Raw genomic sequence first — 18,624 nt, 5'->3', positions numbered from 1 at the left:
TCCTTCCTTTCAGGAGCCTGTGACCAGTGGTGCACAGAACCAGACAGTCTTTTTAAAACAAAATGATTATTTCTTGTAAAGTAGGATCAATGCATAAGAGGAAAAAAGGATTTTTAAACAATAAACAGTCTGCATGCTATGTATATTATCTAAAGCCCTACCATCCTTTGATGGTGACCTAGGCAGGCCTAGCTTCTCTGACTCCCCAGTTCAAGGTCCTGTGTCCGGGCCATGTCTACACTATAGACTTGGCCAATGCAAGTACTTTGGCATAAAGCTGCCGCAGTTAGTGTGTTGCTTGTGCACATGTACACTTGGGTCCTTGAGTTGCTACTGCACATACTTACCAGGAGCGCTTGTGTCAATGCACAGCAAGGTGTACCGAGGTTAGGCATCCCTGTGTGCAACCTGATCCCTGTGTGCAACCTGCCACTGTCCAGCATGCTGTCTTTTGGGAAGTTTTGTCAATTCATCGGGGGCAGAAATGAGTCACGCAGGAGTGACTGGGAGCAAGGGTTCAGCTTCGCAGAGGGCAACTTTCTCCATCCCATAATGTCATATATATCCATAATTTTCATGCCTTTTTAAAAAAATCCACAACCCACACCACCCTCCTTACTGTCCACCATCTCTGACAGAAGCATGGAACCTGCAGAGCTCTGCACTAGTGTCATAAGCATTGCAAGCACAGGACGCCACGATTCTCTGGTATTGCAGAGCACCAAGAAAAAACGAATCAATGGGGAATATGATGATTTCTTGGAGGACGGATTGCTGTGGAATATACCGAGAACTAATTCAAGATTGTTGGTGGCGTTCATGGATCAGCTGCAGATGATGGAGAGCTGCTTCTGGGCCCAAGAATGGCACTGACTGATGGGAACGTATTATAATGCAGGCTTGGGATGATGAGCAATGAATACAAAACTTTCAGATGTGCAAGGCCACATTCCTGGACCTGTATGCCAAGCTTTCCCCAGCCCTCCAACACCAGGGACCCCAAAACGAGAGCTGTGCTAACAGTGTGGAGAAGTGAGTGGCAATTGCAGGTGGAAACTTGCAATGCTGGATTGCTGCTGGTCACTGGGAAACCATTTTGGAGTTGGAATATTCAGTGTGGGAGCTGTTGTCATGCAAATATGCAGGGCCAGTAATCTTCTCGTGCTATGCAGGACTGTGACCTTCGGTAATGTGCAGGACATAATGGATGGATTTGCAGCAGTGGGGTTCCCGAACTGTGGTGGAGCAGTAGATGACATGCATGTCCCTATTTTGTCACCATTGCTCTTTGCTACAGAGTATCTCAACAGAAAGTTCTATTTTTCTATGATTATGCAAGCTTGGTGGGTCACTGGAGATGCTTCACTGACATCGGTGTTGGCTGGTCAGGGAAAATGCATGATGCTCACATCTTTAAAAACACGGGACTGTTCAGAAAGCTGCAAGCAGGTACTTTCTTCCCAACTGGTGAATTACCATTGGTGATGTTGAAATGCCAGTAGTGATTCTGGGGTACCCAGTCTACCTCTTGCTCATCTGGCTCATAAAGCCATATGCCAGCCATCTCGGACAGCACCAAGGAAAGATTCAGCTACTGGCTCAGCAGGTGTAGCATGTGCTTGTAGTAGATTAAAGGGACCCTGGCATTTTTTTTTACTCACAAGATTGGATCTCAGTGAAAAAACATCCCAATGGTTATAGCTGCCAGGCTGTGTGCTACATAATATCTGTGAAGCAAAAGGGGAAAAGTTGTCTGCTGAGTTGGAACAGACGGACACAATGACTATTAGAATTGCTCAACACAGAGCTATGCAGCTCAGGGAGGTCTTTGAAAGAGCACTTTAACAGCGAGTCACAGAAATGTATTGTGGTGTACCATGCTCTACCTGGCCCTGTTGTTTTGGGCCTATTAGGAATTGTGTGTTGCTTGGTGTACATGTATGACTATAACACTGTCATGCATCTATTCTGCGGTGCTTGCTGTACGTTTATAAATATTACACTGGGTTTGCCATTGATACTGTGAGTTGTCACACTGTACAGTAACAAGTAAGTAGGCGCTTTCAGAACTGCTAGGCACTTTGTAGCATATGTTGTGAACTAATAAAGAAGAATTATTTTCCAAATAATACAATTTTATTCAGTAACAAACCATTGAAAAGAAAAATCTGTGCAAGTTAAAATTTAATAGCTTAAAAACTTAAAACATTAATGGAACAGAACCTAACAAGGGGAAAGAACATTCATATTCATTTTACCCACACATACACTGACTTTTGAAAGCTACAGTTGCTGTATGTGAAGCTGTGGTTGTCCATAATGTCACCTGGAGTGGAGTGGCATCAGGGGTAGGGATGTGGAATGTTGAGGGTTGTGTAGGGAAGTGCTGTAATTGAGTTCTCCATGAACTGGAAAAGTAGACAAGCCCGAGATTGTTAACCCTATAGGTTCACAAGAGTTTGCAGCTTCTGTGTTGCTGCTGGAGAAGCTACATTATCTTCTGTTGTATCTTTCTCTTTTTTCCTGCTGGGTTTCCTTGGCCTTGTCCTGTTTGCTCTTTCCTTCTCCAGGCTGTCTGCAGTGTTCACCCTCCAGGCCCCCTTGCTCACAGTCTGATGCAGCACTGACTTGCAAGATCCAACTGAACGTGTCGTCCCAAATCATCTTTTTTTCTCCTCCTTATCTGGCTCAGGTGTTCCATGGGTGTGGAGGGGGAACCCCTCAAGGCTGCAGCAGCTGCAGATAAAACACACAGAGGTCAATATAGTCACATTGTCGCTATAGTCACAATGGAAAGTGAAAGTTAAGATTCAGAACTCCCTTCTCTTGTAAAGTTTAAACAAGACATGCTTATTTACACTTCTGCTTCGGAGTGCTTGTGCCAGTTACAGCATCAGCCAGAGTGAGTGTGGTCTACCAGTGGTGAGGGAAAAGAGGAGGGAATTGCTTGGTTGCATGAAACTGTGTGTATAGGGCAATGGCACTGAATAATGGCACCATTTTCCATAGGCAGTGGTGATTTTAGCTGATATCTCACTCCTGAGGGTAATAGTGGCGCTGCTGCTGCTGGCGTCCCAAAGGTGCCTGGGCCCATGTGTTGCTAACCTGTTTACTGCAATGACACCTGCTGAAGTTAACGCTGACTGGTGTGGGAAAGAGTCCTATCAGGGAGGAAGAAATAAGGCTACCATCCCTAAAAACCTTTGGGAGAGGACTGCAGAGTACCTCTGCAACAGTTTCATAGAGATCTCTCAGGAGGATTCAATGGACATCCCTGTGTACAAAAACAAATTGCTCCACATGGTCCCCCTTGTCTAACTCTATGGGGAGGTGAAAAGCAAACAACATTACCTCTCTTTGTTGTACCGCTACTCTTCTAGTTCAAGTAAATAATGAAAAGTTGATAGCTGTGTCCTCTTTAGTTGGGGTTGCCATTAGTATGTCATTGTAATGTGAAGTACAATACACACTTTCCTGAGGTTCCTTCCCCTGCATTGGGCTTACCCATGCTCAACTGCTGGAATTGATTGGACTCTGGTGGAATCTCAAATGGATCCAAGCTTATGGCATAGTTAGAAACGTTGCATGTCCCCCATTCTCCACTACCTCCTCCTCCTTGCTGTTCATGCCAGGGACTTTTGGGTCAGGATCCTCTGATGCATCCATGCTGGTTTGCAAGGTGGTTGTGGGGTCTCCACCAAGTATGTCATGCAGATCTTTGTAAAGCAGCAGGTTTGCAGCTCGGTACTGGATCAACTTTTGGCCTCCCTGACCTTCTGATATGCCTGATGCAGTTCCTTCATTTTCATGCGGCACTGCCACTGGTCCATGTCATACCTCTTCTCCTGCATCCTCCATGCAATCTGCTCATAGATGTCCGTAGCTGTGCTTGCACAGCCTTTTCTCCCACAGGCCTGGGGATCCAATATCTTATGTCTACTTTTAGTCAGAGTGCATATGGAGGATGTAGTTGGCATGATCAGCTTGACAGTTCCACACAACAGTGGAGAGCTGCTAAATGTGCTTGTCAACACCTTCACTAGCACTAAATCCACACTAATTTTTTTAAAGTGAAATTTGATTATATGCAAATTATTTTAAATATGGAAATATTAAATAATTTACACATTTATTCACATGATAGAGACTAAATGACACTAACTTCCCTCCTACCCCCCGCAAAGGGTAGTAACACTAGAACTTGGATTCCTGAGACCAGACCAAGGAATTGAATCTTGGTCACTCAACATGTTGGCAAAGAGCACTAATTGCAGGGCTCCTGGGACTGCCCCAGATATACATGCTATACATCTTTCTCTTTGGTTATGAAACTTTATGGACTTGGATTCCTTTCCAGAATCATTATCATGTCTGTCAATAGTATCAGTGCCAAAGGATGTTTTAATAAAGTCATACGGTCCAAACTGTCATTCTTGCTGAAATATTGCTCCCAAGCACACAATGGGCCTGGTGCTGTAGTTATTAAGGAGTTTCTCTGATGGCATTTGCAAACCTTCCATTTAGTTTTAATGCATTTATTTAGAATTATTTCTTCAGGTATGGAAACTGTATTGGAGGGTGTTTTTTGGAAAGGGATGAATTTATTTCTGAATCCTTCTTTCTTGGAAATGAGGCATGTCTCTCTTGGGTTCACTCTCTCTCAAACCCAAATGAGTTGCTAATTAGACTCTCATAACTTTTGGGGGAGATGAAACCTCCTAGTGGCCAAAGAGGACTGTATGAAACCAAAGACAGCTGAAACTGCTGTTCAGCATTCTGGAGCTAATGGGACTTGTGCATATGCCACTTGAGCTGAAAATAAGCTTGTATCCAGTGAGCCAAATAGAAGGCCCAATCCTACAAAGTACTTAGTGTGCCATGCGCCCCGCCCCCCCCCCCCCCGGAGGTCAAGTAGGAATTTTTCAGAGCATTCAGAATCCCAGAGGTGATGCTCAGCACCTCACAGGGGCAGGCTCATACATGGCATTTTTCTCTTTGTGGACAATTTTGACCACAGTATAGTAAAGGCATCTTGGATATTTAGAAATGTAGAGGACTATCTATCTATCTTAGCTATTTACGTGGCCTCCATTACCATAGTATCTCAGCTCCTCACAATTGTTGATGTATTTTTCCTCACAACAACCTATGTGAGGTAGGGAAGTAATATTGTCCCCAATTTACAGATGGTGAACTTAGGCACAGAAAAACTAAATTACTTGCCCAAAATCACACACAAAGTTTGTGGTGGAGCAGGGACTTGAAATCTGGTATGGATTGGGTGCCAGGCTGGGTGCCCTTCCTCTCTGCTGTCTCACTTTGTGCTGTCTAAGACCAGAAGGTAGTAAGATTTGGGTTCCTCTCGCCTGTGGCCAGGGATTCCCCGGGATTCCCCAGGAGCCTCAAATTGTGATTGCCCTGGACTTATGAATTCAAAATAAAACAAAATAAATGTTTTTAAAGTGTTCTGTGTGTTTGCAGGAAGCCGTCGGATTGTGGATGTGATGGATGTGAACACTCAAAAGGGAATTGAGATGACTATGTCTCAGTTTGTGAGATACTATGAAACACCGGAGGCTGAACGTGAGAAGCTCTACAATGTCATCAGCCTGGAGTTCAGTCACACAAAGCTGGAGAACATTGTCAAGCGCCCCAATGTGGTAAGGGGTTCCTGTTATTTGTGTTTGTTTTTAGCCTCTTCACAGTTACGCAGCTGCTTTACAGAATCGCAAGCTCTGTATACATAGGATACAAATCCCATATCCCTTACACGGGGCCTGATCCAGGGAGATGCTCAAATTAGGGTGTCAAGCGATTAAAAAAATGAATTTGATTAATTGTATTGTTAACAAAATAGAATATCATTTATTTAAATATTTTGGATGTTTTCTACATGTTCCAAATACATTAATTTCATTACAACACAGAATACAAGTGTACTATGCTCACTTTTATTTATTTTGATTACAAAAATTTGCACTGTAAAAAAACAAAAGAAATAGTATTTTCAGTTCACCTAAGACAAGTGTTGTAGTGCAATCTCTTTATCATGAAAGCTGAACTTGCAAATGTAGAATTATGTAAAAAAAACAAACTGCATTCAAAAATAAAATTAAAATTTTAGAGCTGCAAGTCCACTCAGTCCTACTTCTTGTTCAGTCAGTCGCTCAGACAAAGAAGTTTGTTTACATTTGCAGGAGATAATGCTGCCCGCTTCTTGTGTATAATATACCTGAAAAGAAGAACAGGCGTTCTCCTGGCACTGTTGTAGCTGGTGTTGCAAGATATTTATGTGCCAGATGCGCTAAAGATTCTTATGTCCCTTCATGTTTCAACCACCATTCCAGGGGATGTTTATCCATGTTGATGATGGGCTCTGCTTGATAACAATCCAAAGCTGTGCAGACCGATGCATGTTCATTTGCTGGTGGCTTCTGACTCAGATAATTAAAAAGGTTGATTTTCTTTTTTGGTGATTTGGGTTCTGTAGTTTTCGCATCAGAGTGTTGCTCTTTTAAGACTTCTGAAAGCATGCTCCACACCTCATCCCTCTCAGATTTTGGAAGGCACTTTAGGTTCTTAAACCTTGGATCATGTGCTTTAGCTATCTTTAGAAATCGCATATTGGTACCTTCTTTGCGTTTTGTGAAATCTGCAGTGAAAGTGTTCTTAAAATGAACAACATGTGCTGGGTCATCATCCGAGACTGCTATAACATGAATTACGTGACGGGTGAAACAGAACAGGGGACATACAATTCTCCCCCAAGGAGTTCAGTCACAAATTTAATTAATGCATTATTTTTTTAACGAGCGTCATCATGGAAGCATGTCCTTTGGAATGGTGGCTGAAGTATGAAGGGGCATACGAACATTTAGCATATCTGGCACTTACGTATGTTGCAATGTGGCTACAAAAGTACCATGCAAATACCTATTCTCACTTTCACGTGACATTGTAAAGTCAAGGGACATTGTAAAGTGCAGTTAGGTAACAAAAAAAATGCCTACAATTGCAAGTTGCACTTTCACGACAAAGAGATTGCACTACAGTACTTGTATGAGGTGAATTGAAAAATAGTATTTCTGTTGTTTATCATTTTTACAGTGCAAATATTTGTAATAAAATAATATACTTTGATTTCAATTGCAACACAGAATACAGTATATATGAACATGTAGAAAAACATGTAAAATATTTAATAAATTTCAGTTGGTATTCTATTGTTTAACAGTGCGATTAAAACTGCGATTAATCACGATTAATTTTTTTAATCGCAATTAATTTTTTTAGTTAATTGCATGAGTTAACTGCGATTAACTGACAGCCCTAGCTCAAATAGCTGCAACTTCCATCAACTCCAGTACTTAGGACATCTGTCTTTACCCAAGCAGGTTGCTGTTGTTATTGACAGCAGGACTGAAGCCTAGGGAAGGGGGTGGGCTTCAGAGTCCGCACTCTGGCCCAAGCTGCAATTTGAAAGCACCGTTTATACAGTTATTTTTAGAGTATTGGCATGAGCCCTCCTAACCCAAGTCTGTCACTCCGGTCTGAGAGGGTCACTCCAAAATGCCGTATAAACATGCCCTAATTGACACCATAATTATAGAATTAATTCCCTGGAGGTTGAGGGTTGTGTGTATGCTCCAGCATGCTCTCTGCCCACATAAAACAGAGGCTGTGGGTTCAGATTGCAAATCAGGTGAATGCCATGGATAGCAATATCCGGATGTAGGAATTATATGAGGATCTCAGCTATTTAGCCACTATCTGTAAACACCAATTCTGTGTCACACATGGCCATGGTATTCATGGAATTGGTATGTTTGCTATTTCTGTGGGCTGAATTATCTCCCATTGGCTCCCTCTGAGGGTTGGGTATGCTATCTACAATACCTGGTAGAGATGGGAAGTTCACTAGCACATAAAATTCTTACAAAATTGGGTGTTGGGTCTGCCTTTCTATGGGAAGCTAATCCTGCAGATCATACCATTCTGGAAGTCCTCTAGGGACAGAGAGGCAGAGCTGTCTGATACCAGTAGCATCCTTGAAGGTCCTTTGAAAGGACCCACTGGTAAGGATGCTGAATGCAGTGCTGACCTTTACTGGGATGAGAGGAGGGCTCCTCTGGGTTGGCCTCTCTAGCTCCCATTACAGCAGCTCATTACAGAGGTGCTGGATGGCTTCAGAGGTGAACCTGTATCATTTTGTGACCTGTGCCTCAGTTAGGTCTTGCAAAGTCCTCTGAGGCTTATTGATCTTAGGATGGTAAGAATGACACTTCTGAGTTTCAAATTTTTTTACATATTGCCTCCTTTTCTTGAATTGTCTTCTGCTCCACCCTGGTCAAATGCTGTACTACAACCTCTGTCTTGTGCTTGACCCTCTTTTGTCCTCCCTTTTTTGAAACCTGGTTTATGTGCCCCACCCCTTTAATAGAGTTTAAGGTCCAATGGGCCATTACGATTATCTAGTCTGACCTTCTGCATAACACGGGTCGGAGAACAATGAACCAGAGATTTATCTCTACTTCAAATGCCATGCTGGGATTTGAACCCATTCCCTATGACACCCAAAGCAACAGTTATTTCAGTAGTCCACGAAGCTGTCTCCACTCTCCATATCTTTCCCTTCATCTCTACCCAATTCTTTCTCTCTCGTTTTGCTCAGCTCCCAGTATTTGTCTTGCCCACACTTTTGAAAATATTTGGCCTTGAGACAAGGACTTGGAAGAATTCTGTATCCAAGTGTTATCCAAGGAAATGTTAGGTAGGCAGTAATGTAATTACTCATGGTGGAATTTGGCCAGATCACCAGGGTAATGTTCCTTGGAAAACATACAATATCAGAATAATTCAATTTTTTAAAATTGTGGTTTTGATGTGCATGATCACAATTTCTGGGATACAATCTACACATATGCAATTGAATACTGGCACTGTGGTGATCCCACACCAGCAATGGCCCAATCCCAGAAGTACACTCAAGTGCCATTGAGTCAGAATCTGTGCCCCTTGAATTCAGTGGCATAACTTTTTGATTTGAATGTCTGTAGGATTTAGTGGGGAGTTAGAGTGCTCAACCCCTCACAGGTTTGGGTTTCTGATTGAAACAGTGAGTTTTATTAAGGAAGATTTCACCGTCTCTGAGCATATGCAAACTGCCAATCTGCCATTGTTGCCAATCACTGTTCCAGCTTTGACTGCTGGGAGTACATCCCACCACATGTTTACTGACTAACCATTGGTTCTTGTGGGGATTTTAGGTGGACTTAGTCGATTGGGTGGATAATATGTGGCCGCAGCATTTGAAGGAGAAGCAGACAGATGCCACGAATGCTATTTCGGAGATGAAGTATCCAAAAGTGAAAAAGTAAGTTTCTTTTAGTTTCTAAAAAATTCTAATCTTGACCTCCCTGGTTAATTCTTGTTTGAACTCACATGCTGGTAGCTGAGGTAAGTATTGATTTGTCTCAGTGAGCAGGGATGGATGCTAGCTTGACTAACCTGCTTGATCTGTGTAATACTAGTGGTCTTCTACAGCTTTTAAGGAGATTGATTTTTGTATTTGGGAACTTTATAATGGATCTTTCATGTTCTTATGGCTTGTCATTGGTTTTATAATGGTGGGTACATTCTGTCTTTCATTCTAAAATACTACATCAATGATCAATGTAAAATTTGGAATTCACTAAATGCAACTATAAATATTTTAAAAACCTTGAATTTTTCCTTTAATATTTAGACAAGAATAGTCACTTGTTCTGCCCCTTGCCCTGAGAATTGCAGGCTAGCTCTGATCTGGAATATGGATCTGTTGGTAAAAGAATTGTTGCAATAAATCACTTCTTAGGACAGCAAACAGGTCAGAGGGAAAATTGAGCCTTTCACCTCTAGGCTGATGGTTCAAAACCCATCCCAGGTGATAATGGCCAAAAGTTGTAATAGACTGAGGACTGTTTGGTGAAATGAGCTTGTGCATCTCAGTCCATTTCCTAATGGGTAGGTGTCCCCATTGAAACGCCATCACTTCAGTTGGTGCTAATGACTTTCTTGCTTGCATTCTCAACAGAGAAGCCAAGATATAATAGGCTACAGAGGACTGAACTTTCTCACTTCAGAGGTCCTAGTTGAGGCCTATTTGAGAGATAGTATGAGAGAGCTTGCCACGTCTCTGCCTGTCTTATACCTATTATGTGGATAAACTTATGGCATCAGTGCCTATTATCATGTCACTAAGAGGAGGGGAGCTGGGGTGAGTGGTAACTAGCCAAAATAGAGAAAAATTAAGGAAATCTCTGATGAGTGACTGGAATGAAGCTTTCACTCAGTATTTGATAGTTTACCCAGTTTGGACATTTCCCTTGAAACTGTTTTCATGTAATGGTGGGGGAAAAAAAGATTTTGGGGCCTGAAAACACACATGACAAATTTCATAGGATTTAGTATGCTAAGTGAGACATAGGCTAGTGTAATAACAGAAACAGCTAGTGACCCTTCGAGTGAATGAGTATTACATAGTGCTGAACTTTTAAGTAGGTTTTGTATTGGCTGCCTATTTCTGTTTTAGAGGCATGTTCTAAATGTTAAACGTGGTACTAGAGAGACAAGGTGGGTGAGGTAATATCTTTTATTGGACCAACTTCTGCATTATGTAAAACATGCTACTGTCAGCCAGAATTACTAAATTCTAATCCCAGCTCTGCTATTAAACAAATCCATGAGGCTTTGCAAATCACTTAGGACCAAATTCTAAACTGTAGTGCCTGAAGTTAGGCAACTAAATCTCATTTAGGCATTTAATTATAAACGTCCAATTTTCAAATGTGCCAAGCAGAGGAGACTCACATTGATGTATTTCAGTTGCTAACTTTAGGCACTCAAGTTTGAAAACTGTGACTGAGATTTTCAAAATAGTGTAAGGAATTTAGATACTTTTCCCATTTAAAATGTTTTAAATTGGAAAAGTGTCTAAATCCCCTAGACTGCTTTGAAAATCCCAATCTTTGGTGTTACTCTCTCTCTACCTCTGTTTCCCCATTTGTAAAATCAGAATAATATTTACCTACCTTGCAGAGGAATAAATTAATGTTTGCAAAGTGCTTTGAAGACAGAAGACATTCTGTAAATGCTCTTTAGTATAATAACACTAATCTGCAGGTATCCTTTGGGTGCTGAAGATGTATATACGTATCTGCCACAGCACTCATTTTGTTGGCATCCTGAAAAATCCAGGGATCTTAGGGTTAATGAACTTCGTTTGATATTATGCAATCGTTATTTGGTGGTGAATCAACTTTCTCTTACCTGTGTGAAGTTTTCACTGATCGTATCCTCTTGATTTGAGGAGCTATTTATCTCAATTCAAATGAGTACAATCAAACCTTTCCATCCAGGTAGGTTCTTGTGATTATTTCTAATGCCAGAAATAGCTAAAGAGAATCACAGTAAATATCTATGAACCTTGGAATCTCTATTCAGGAACAATTTGGTTTTGCTATTATTTGATTTATTTTATCATTTAAATGCTGTTAAGAATTATTTTGGTTTTTGTTGTGTTGGCTGCAAAATAACTGCTGAAGTATGTGTGATTTCAGCTGCCAGAAATAAGAACTTTACTGTTGGGTTCTGTATCAAGACTGGGGGATTGTTTTCTGTGGGGAAAATGCTTAATACATTTCCCCCCTTAAATTAAATTTTAAAATCTTTTCATCAGAAAGTTGCATGAGAGAATTTCTTTGGAATATAAGAATTCCATGCAGGTCAGAACACAGATCTATCTCATATGGTGCCCTGTCTCGCTGTAGCTCACGAAAGCTTATGCTCTAATAAATTTGTTAGTCTCTAGGTGCCACAAGTACTCCTTTTCCTTTTTGCGAATACAGACTAACACGGCTGCTACTCTGAAACCCGTCTCTACCACTGACTCTGTACCAGATGCTTCCATGCTAGAATTCCATACTGGACAATTAGGGCCTGATCCAAAGCCCTTTATAGTTAGCGGGGTTCTTTCTATTGACTTCGAAGGACTCTGGATCAGGCCTTTATGAAATAGAAACTCCTTATCAGTCGTAACTGACAGGGTTAGGAAAAGTTGTTTTATGCTGTGAGACCTAAGAGAACATATCCCCTAGTTTTTATTCTATGTAGTATAAGTGTGGATGGTCTCATTATTCATATAAATTTCCAGTGCTTTTTTAAAAATCCTACTAACCTCTTGACCTCAATGATATCTAGTCATAATTTGTTTCACTGCTTAATTATGTTTTTTAAAATTTAAATATTTTCTTTTATCTGTTTTAAATATAAACTGCCTTTCACTTGTTCTGGTATTATGAGGGGGTAAATATGAGCAGCTGATCCTATTTTCTCTATACACTCATTTATTTTATACACGTCTGTCATGTTCATTTTTATATGTCTCATCTCTAAGCTAAACAATCTCACTGTTTTCAGACTTTTCATATTAAATTATTTTTCTGTCTCTGAACATTTTCATCACCTTTCTCTGAACTCTTATTTTGCTATCTCTGACTTCAGTTTTACTTCTGTACTGATGGAGTTTCATTCTTTGTGAATTCCACTGCTTACCACAATGTTTATTGCACTCTCCTCTATTGAATGTGTCCAATTTCTCATAGTAACTAGCATATTTTCAAAGTGAAAGCTGGTTTGTTCTGAGTTACCAGATGGTAATTAACCGTACAACAAGGGTGTACAGTTAAAAAGTGAAGTGCAACATTTATTTCACTACATAGTGACATTAAACACTTGGAAAGGTGAAAGCCCAAGGGCTAGGAAAGGTTCTTATCCAAGCATGCTTCACAAGCCTAATCCTGCGAGGTGCTTAGCGCCCTCAATTCTCATTGACTTTGGTGGGAATGAAGGTGCTCTGCACTTTAATAAAATGAAACAGTTTGTTTAGGTGCCTAAGTATGAATTTGGTTTCTAACTTCAAGCAGTTAGGTTTGAAAATGTTAAGGGACTTGACTAAGGTCACACAGTGAGTGAGTGGCAGACGATAAAATAAAATCCAGGCACTCTGTCTCCCGGTCTCCTACTCAAGCCATTAGACCATGCCACCCTTACATTTAATTGTATTATAGTAGTGGCTAAGAATCCGATCACGGTTCAGTGCTCCATTGAGACTGTACAGATAAGAAATAAAAAAAGACAGTCTGTGCCCAGGAGAGTCTCAGTCTACATGCCAGACATGATGCAGCAGACAGACAAAACAGACAAACAGGGTGGAGATGCGGATGGGAAGCCTATGGAGGATCACAAAGGTGGAAGTGATGTAATTGCAGTGGCAAACTAGTAGCAGCTTTTTGAAGGGGCATGATGGGGGTCAGTGTGACTGGCATCAGGACCATACAGGAATGGATTACAGTAGTTGAGGTGCAAGATGATGAGGACTGAACAATCCATGTCAGTGCTGGTATCTGCGTGATGCTGCTCCTTAATTTTAGAAAAAAACCAGTGTATATATCCTGTGCATTCCTGACTTCTGGATTCTGGTCCTGTCCTTAAGTGTGGTTGTAATACTGGGAGCTTGCTGTATGCTATACCCACCATTAGAATGATCCTTACAAACAGAAAGCACTCCAATGACAGTGATTGTGGTTTTACAGACACAGATGGTATCACCAGACACAAATGTCTGTCTTGGCTACTGTGTGTAAAGTTCTGTGCTGGGAATGGAGTTAGAGAATGCTCCATCTGCTCTGCTGGTTCAGTTATTAAAATGCACTTGGAGACCTCCTTGGCTTTCACTTGGATTTGTACCGTTAACTTTTTAAAATAATTTTATATTGTGAGGTTATTATTTGCCCATAAGTAAATGACTAATATCTGAGAGAGAACGTAGCAAACTGCAGTAGTTGGGCAGCCATATTAGATCAAAACTAAAGTAAAATATAAAAGATTTTCTAAACACCACCTCTAATTTAAAAGAATAATAAGATACAAGTAGTTGGGGGACTGAATAGCTGAGTGATAAAGTGTCTTTCATTCTCTTGCTCACTGATTTAAATTCAGGCCAGGTTAATAGAGTTTGAAAGTCATTACAATGTGATTCATGTTCTGTGGCTTATGTTAAATGAGTTTAGGAGGTCTCAGTCCAGCTTCTAGTGCCATTCACATCACAGAAAACACTACCAAATTTTGGCACAATCTGCCTGCATTGGTCACATTTTCAGCAGAGAGGCCCCTCGGTTGTATGGACATGTAAATAGAACTACTCTTGTGCCATAAAGTAGCCCCTGCAGGTCAGGGTAGACAGCATAGGAAGGTTGTGCTGCTGCTGCCCCTTTTGTGGATACATGGGGGAATTCGATTTCCAAGGTTGTCAGTTTGGCACGGTCCATCACCACTGACACCCAGATTTAAAACAAAACAAAACCCTAACTATTTTTTAAAGAAGATTTTCTGAATAATAAACCTGAATAATTAACCAAGAAGGACTCTGCCCTCTGGGCAGTGTGATGATAACATTTGAGCCCCAGGAGATAACAATTCAGAATATGAATGAATGCTTTGCAAAAAAGCAAGATTTTCAGAGCTTTTATGAGAGTAAGGGCTGTGTTTTATTAGTATAAGAAATGTATAAATATTATGAGCCAGATTCTTGGCCCCACTCTCCTCCTTTTGCACTACTCAAGTGATGTGACAAGGGCAAAAACTGCTTGTAGCTCCCGAGCTGGAAACCCATGTGGTGTAGGGGAATCCTCAGTGAGCATAGAGCCATCATAGCTGGTGCCTCCGCCAGTCATCCCCTTTAGCCCAGCATAGGGGCTGGGGAGGGAACATGGTCAGCGTGAGATGGGCTGGCCTCCAGGCTGGATTCTGAATCCTATAATGCACAATGGCTATGCAATTGCCTTGATGTAACCCACCCCTCACCAAGAGGGGAGACTGGAACATCATGGGAGATGTAATTGACTAGAGAGCCTGTCCTTTGGAAACAAATGGGAGCATAAGGCACCTGAGCTACAACTTCCATGAGGCACTACAGCAGTATTTTTGACTTGGGTTTTCTATTTTTCACAAAACCTAAACATTTTCCATGAAGGGGGAAAAAAAACCCAAGTTTACAAACAGCTGAAATATTAAGCCACTGTTAAATCTCCCCCAAAAGATGGAATAAATAACAACTTTCCTTATGAGCACTCTGAAACTCTCCTGCTTTCATTTATGTTTTCATATCCTGAGCTGCACCATCTGTGTCAAACTATGAGCCTAATCCTGCAAACCCTTATTTTTATGAATAGTTGTTACTCAATGAAGTAGTCCCATTGAAGTTAATGGGACTAGTTGACTGAATAAGCATTACTTACCTGAGTAAATATTTTCAGGATTGGGCCCTATATCATTAGATTGGCAAGACTATTTGCAAGGTAATAGTAATAAAGACCCGAGCACAATTCAGCTATGGGTGTGGTGAAATAGTGACAGATGGTTCTAAAAACAGTTGAGAAAAATAATTAATAGATTTTGTGTTGGGGGAAGATATTTCAAAGGGTTAGGGATCCACAACTGCACTCTGTGCTTTAGAAAATTTCCCCTTTACTTAACTATTATAGAACTATTATAGAATAGTTATTATTACTTAGCTATTATAGAATAAATCACTGCTGTCTTTTGTTAAACAAAGATAGTGTCTCCCATACAAATAATTCACCTATCCACTAAAATAAGGTGCTGGTCTGATTTCATACCCTGTATCAGGGTCAGTCTTATTCCTCTTCTTTTAGGCTATGTTTCATCAGTACATGCCGATATATTCATCTCTGCGCTGAACTGGGATAGATTTAAGCATGTGATTAAATATTTTGCTGAAATAGAATCTAATTATGAACCGGGGTGTGCCTCTCGAGGCAGAAATTTGTCCACTGTGTGGAGAGGCTGCTAATGGATTGTGGAACTGGTGATCCTGGAATACAGGCTGACACTGTGTTCAGCATGCTGTATTTCTGATGGTGCTTTCTCTCTATTTTTTTATGAATTGCTTTTGGTATGAAAAGCACTATATGATTATAATTATTCTAAGTAAAGGAATATTAGGCTGATAGGCAAAAGTTCTTATCCACACCCATTGGATAACAAAGCTTTTCAAACATGACTGAACAGAGTAACACTGTGTCAGAAAAAGCAAACATCATTCTGGCATGTATTAGCAGGATAGGGTGGCCAGCTTTCTAATTGCACAAAACTGAACATCTTTGCCCTGCTCCTTCCCCGAGGTCCCATCTCCTGCTCACTCCATCCCCCTTCCCTCCATCGCTTGCTCTCCCCCACCCTCACTCACTTTCACTGGGCTGGGGCAGGGGTTTGGGGTGTGGGAGGAGTTGAGGGCTCTGGCTGGGGGTGTGGGCTCTGGGGTGGAGCCAGAAATGAGGGGTTCAGGATGTGGGAGGGGGCTCAGGGCTGGGATTGGGGTGTGGAAGGGGGCTCTGGGCTGGGGCAGGGGGTTGAGGTGTGGAAGGGGGTGAGTGGTGTGGGCTCTGGGAGGGGTTTTGGGTTCAGGAGGGGGCTCCAGGCAGGAGGTTGGGGTGCGGGAGGGGGTGTAAAAGGGGGGGCTCTGGGCTAGGGCCAAGAGGTTTGGGTGCAAGAGGGGGTTGGGTGTGAGAGGAGGTGGGGGTGCAGGCTCTGGGAGAGAGTTTGGGTGCAGGAGGGGGCTCAGGGTTGGAGTAGGGGGTTGGGATGCAGGAGAGGGCGAGGGATGTGGGCTCCGGGAGGCAGTTTGGGTGCAGGAGGGGGCTGGGGCACGAGCTTGGGGTGCAGGATCTGGGAGGTAGATTGAGAGCAGGATGGGGTTTGGGGGTGGGAGGGGGTTCGGGGTGTGGGCTCTAGCTGGGCAGCGCTTACCTCAGGTGGTTCCCAGAAGCGGCCAGCATGTTTGGCTCCTAGGCGGAGGGGCCAGCGGGCTCTGTCCACTGCCCACTCCTGTAGGCGCCGCCCCCGCAGTTCCTATTGGCCACAATAGGAAAAGTGTGGAACCTCCTAATTATTAATGGTCTTGCTGTAAGTGGTGCTTTGTTTTAATCGGATTTAGAAGGAAGTTGGGCTGTCTTCTATAGGAAAAGCTGTTTAGTGTGGATCTAGCTGCTCTATTCCTGACTTGTGTAGTATGATAGGAAAGAGAATTAATGTCTATCGAAAATAATGTCCTGGATGGCCCACTGTCCTGATAATAGTAAATGTTACTGATCTTGCACATCCTGCCCAGCAGGAGGTATGCATGCATCCTACCATGTGGGAGTATCTGGTTAGGTTTCCTGGTGGGATCCCTTATTCACTGTGCAGGGTGCTGGAGGTAAGGAGATGGTATGCAAAATATCATGTCATGCAGGAGAGACACTAATAGCTAGATTTCCTGAGTGCTAAATGTGTTGGTGAACTGGGTTCAGTTCTCCCTTCCTGCTTCTTGGAACCACTGTGCAGCCTGAACTTTATGTCCTACTTACAGACTAATGTCTACTTTGGTCCAAATGAAGGGAAAGGTGGGCTGCAGTACATGAAGAATTCAGCTTCGCGGAACTTGAAGCAGTGCTGTGAGAGCCTTGAGGGAGCTGTGTAGCTGCTCTCTTCAGGCTCAGGGATAGCCACTGCCATGTGGGGCCTTCAAGTGCACTGGTGTTGAGGGTGGGGTGGAGTACAGAAAAGCAAAAGGGTCTGGGAGTGCTGGCCCCATGTCTCCTGGGTGACAATGGTTTCTTTTGTCTTGTGGTGTAATTTGTGGCTTTCAGTTACAGGGAGTTTAGTTTCAGAGTAGCAGCCATGTTAGTCTGTATCCGCAAAAAGAAAAGTACTTCATCGGAAGTGAGCTGTAGCTCATGAAAGCTTATGCTCAAATAAATTTGTTAGTCTCTAGGGTGCCACAAGTACTCCTTTTTTTTTAGGGAGTTTAGTGTCACTCAGTGGGTCAGGCAATTATTGAGGATTCTCCTAAAGGTGCCTGTTGTTTTCTTCCATGTCACATTTTCAGATGCACTTTAAGTAAAGGCTACAGTAACAAGGGGAGATGTCAGGAGCTGTGTGTTTAGGATCCACCATGAGCTTTGGCTGCAAGAGTCAGCTCCCTTGGAAGTATCAGTGGAATTATTCACGGACTGTGTGTGTGAGCTACCTCGTTTAGGAAAGACAGTACTGTTAACAAATAAACCATTTGCCTCTCTTATCTCCTCCTCACGACTACCTTGTGCCTCACAGAACACAGAGCACCAGCCACTGCTTGTTTAAAAAAAAAATAAATCCAACAAATAAACAGAAAGCTGTAGCCTGCTTCTGCTCTTTGGTTTGGCACTTGTAGTTGGCTCATGATTTTGTGGTATTCGGTTTCAGGCTTAGGGATTTCAACCAGCCGGGGTTTGCTCCTGGGAGGAAGGAAGAGCGAGCTATACTTTTCTCATTGGCCCGAACAAAAACAGAAGCATCTGCTGGGGTATGGGAGTGGTTTATGGGCTGAGCTTAGTGGCAGGGGAGTCCTTGTAATGCCAGAGGGAATAGAGCCGTGTGCTGTGCTGTACTAATAACGAGAGAAAAGGAAGGAACTGAGCTCAGGGTAATGGACTTATGTGTGTGTGTTTGCTTGTGTGTCTGCCTCCTGAGTTTCTATGCATGTGC

General features: G+C 42.3%; 1 protein-coding gene across 4 annotated transcripts in view; it reads left to right on the top strand.

Annotated features, from left to right (window-relative positions):
- KDM2B (lysine demethylase 2B) overlaps positions 1-18,624 on the top strand; it is a 166,378-nt gene that overhangs the window by 37,389 nt on the left and 110,365 nt on the right. For 3 of the 4 annotated variants that reach the window (XM_038373649.2, XM_038373648.2, XM_038373650.1), the window contains 2 exons: positions 5,482-5,660; positions 9,267-9,373. In XM_038373649.2, the coding sequence (XP_038229577.1) occupies positions 5,482-5,660; positions 9,267-9,373 (286 nt within the window). Of the gene's footprint in view, positions 1-5,481; positions 5,661-9,266; positions 9,374-18,430; positions 18,563-18,624 lie in introns of those variants that run through there. The other variant, XM_038373651.2, reaches the window with a different exon arrangement.

The sequence above is a fragment of the Dermochelys coriacea genome, chromosome 15, assembly GCF_009764565.3.
Source record: "Dermochelys coriacea isolate rDerCor1 chromosome 15, rDerCor1.pri.v4, whole genome shotgun sequence".
NCBI classification, from domain to species: Eukaryota; Metazoa; Chordata; order Testudines; family Dermochelyidae; genus Dermochelys; species Dermochelys coriacea.
This window is presented reverse-complemented; position numbering and strand designations above follow the sequence as displayed.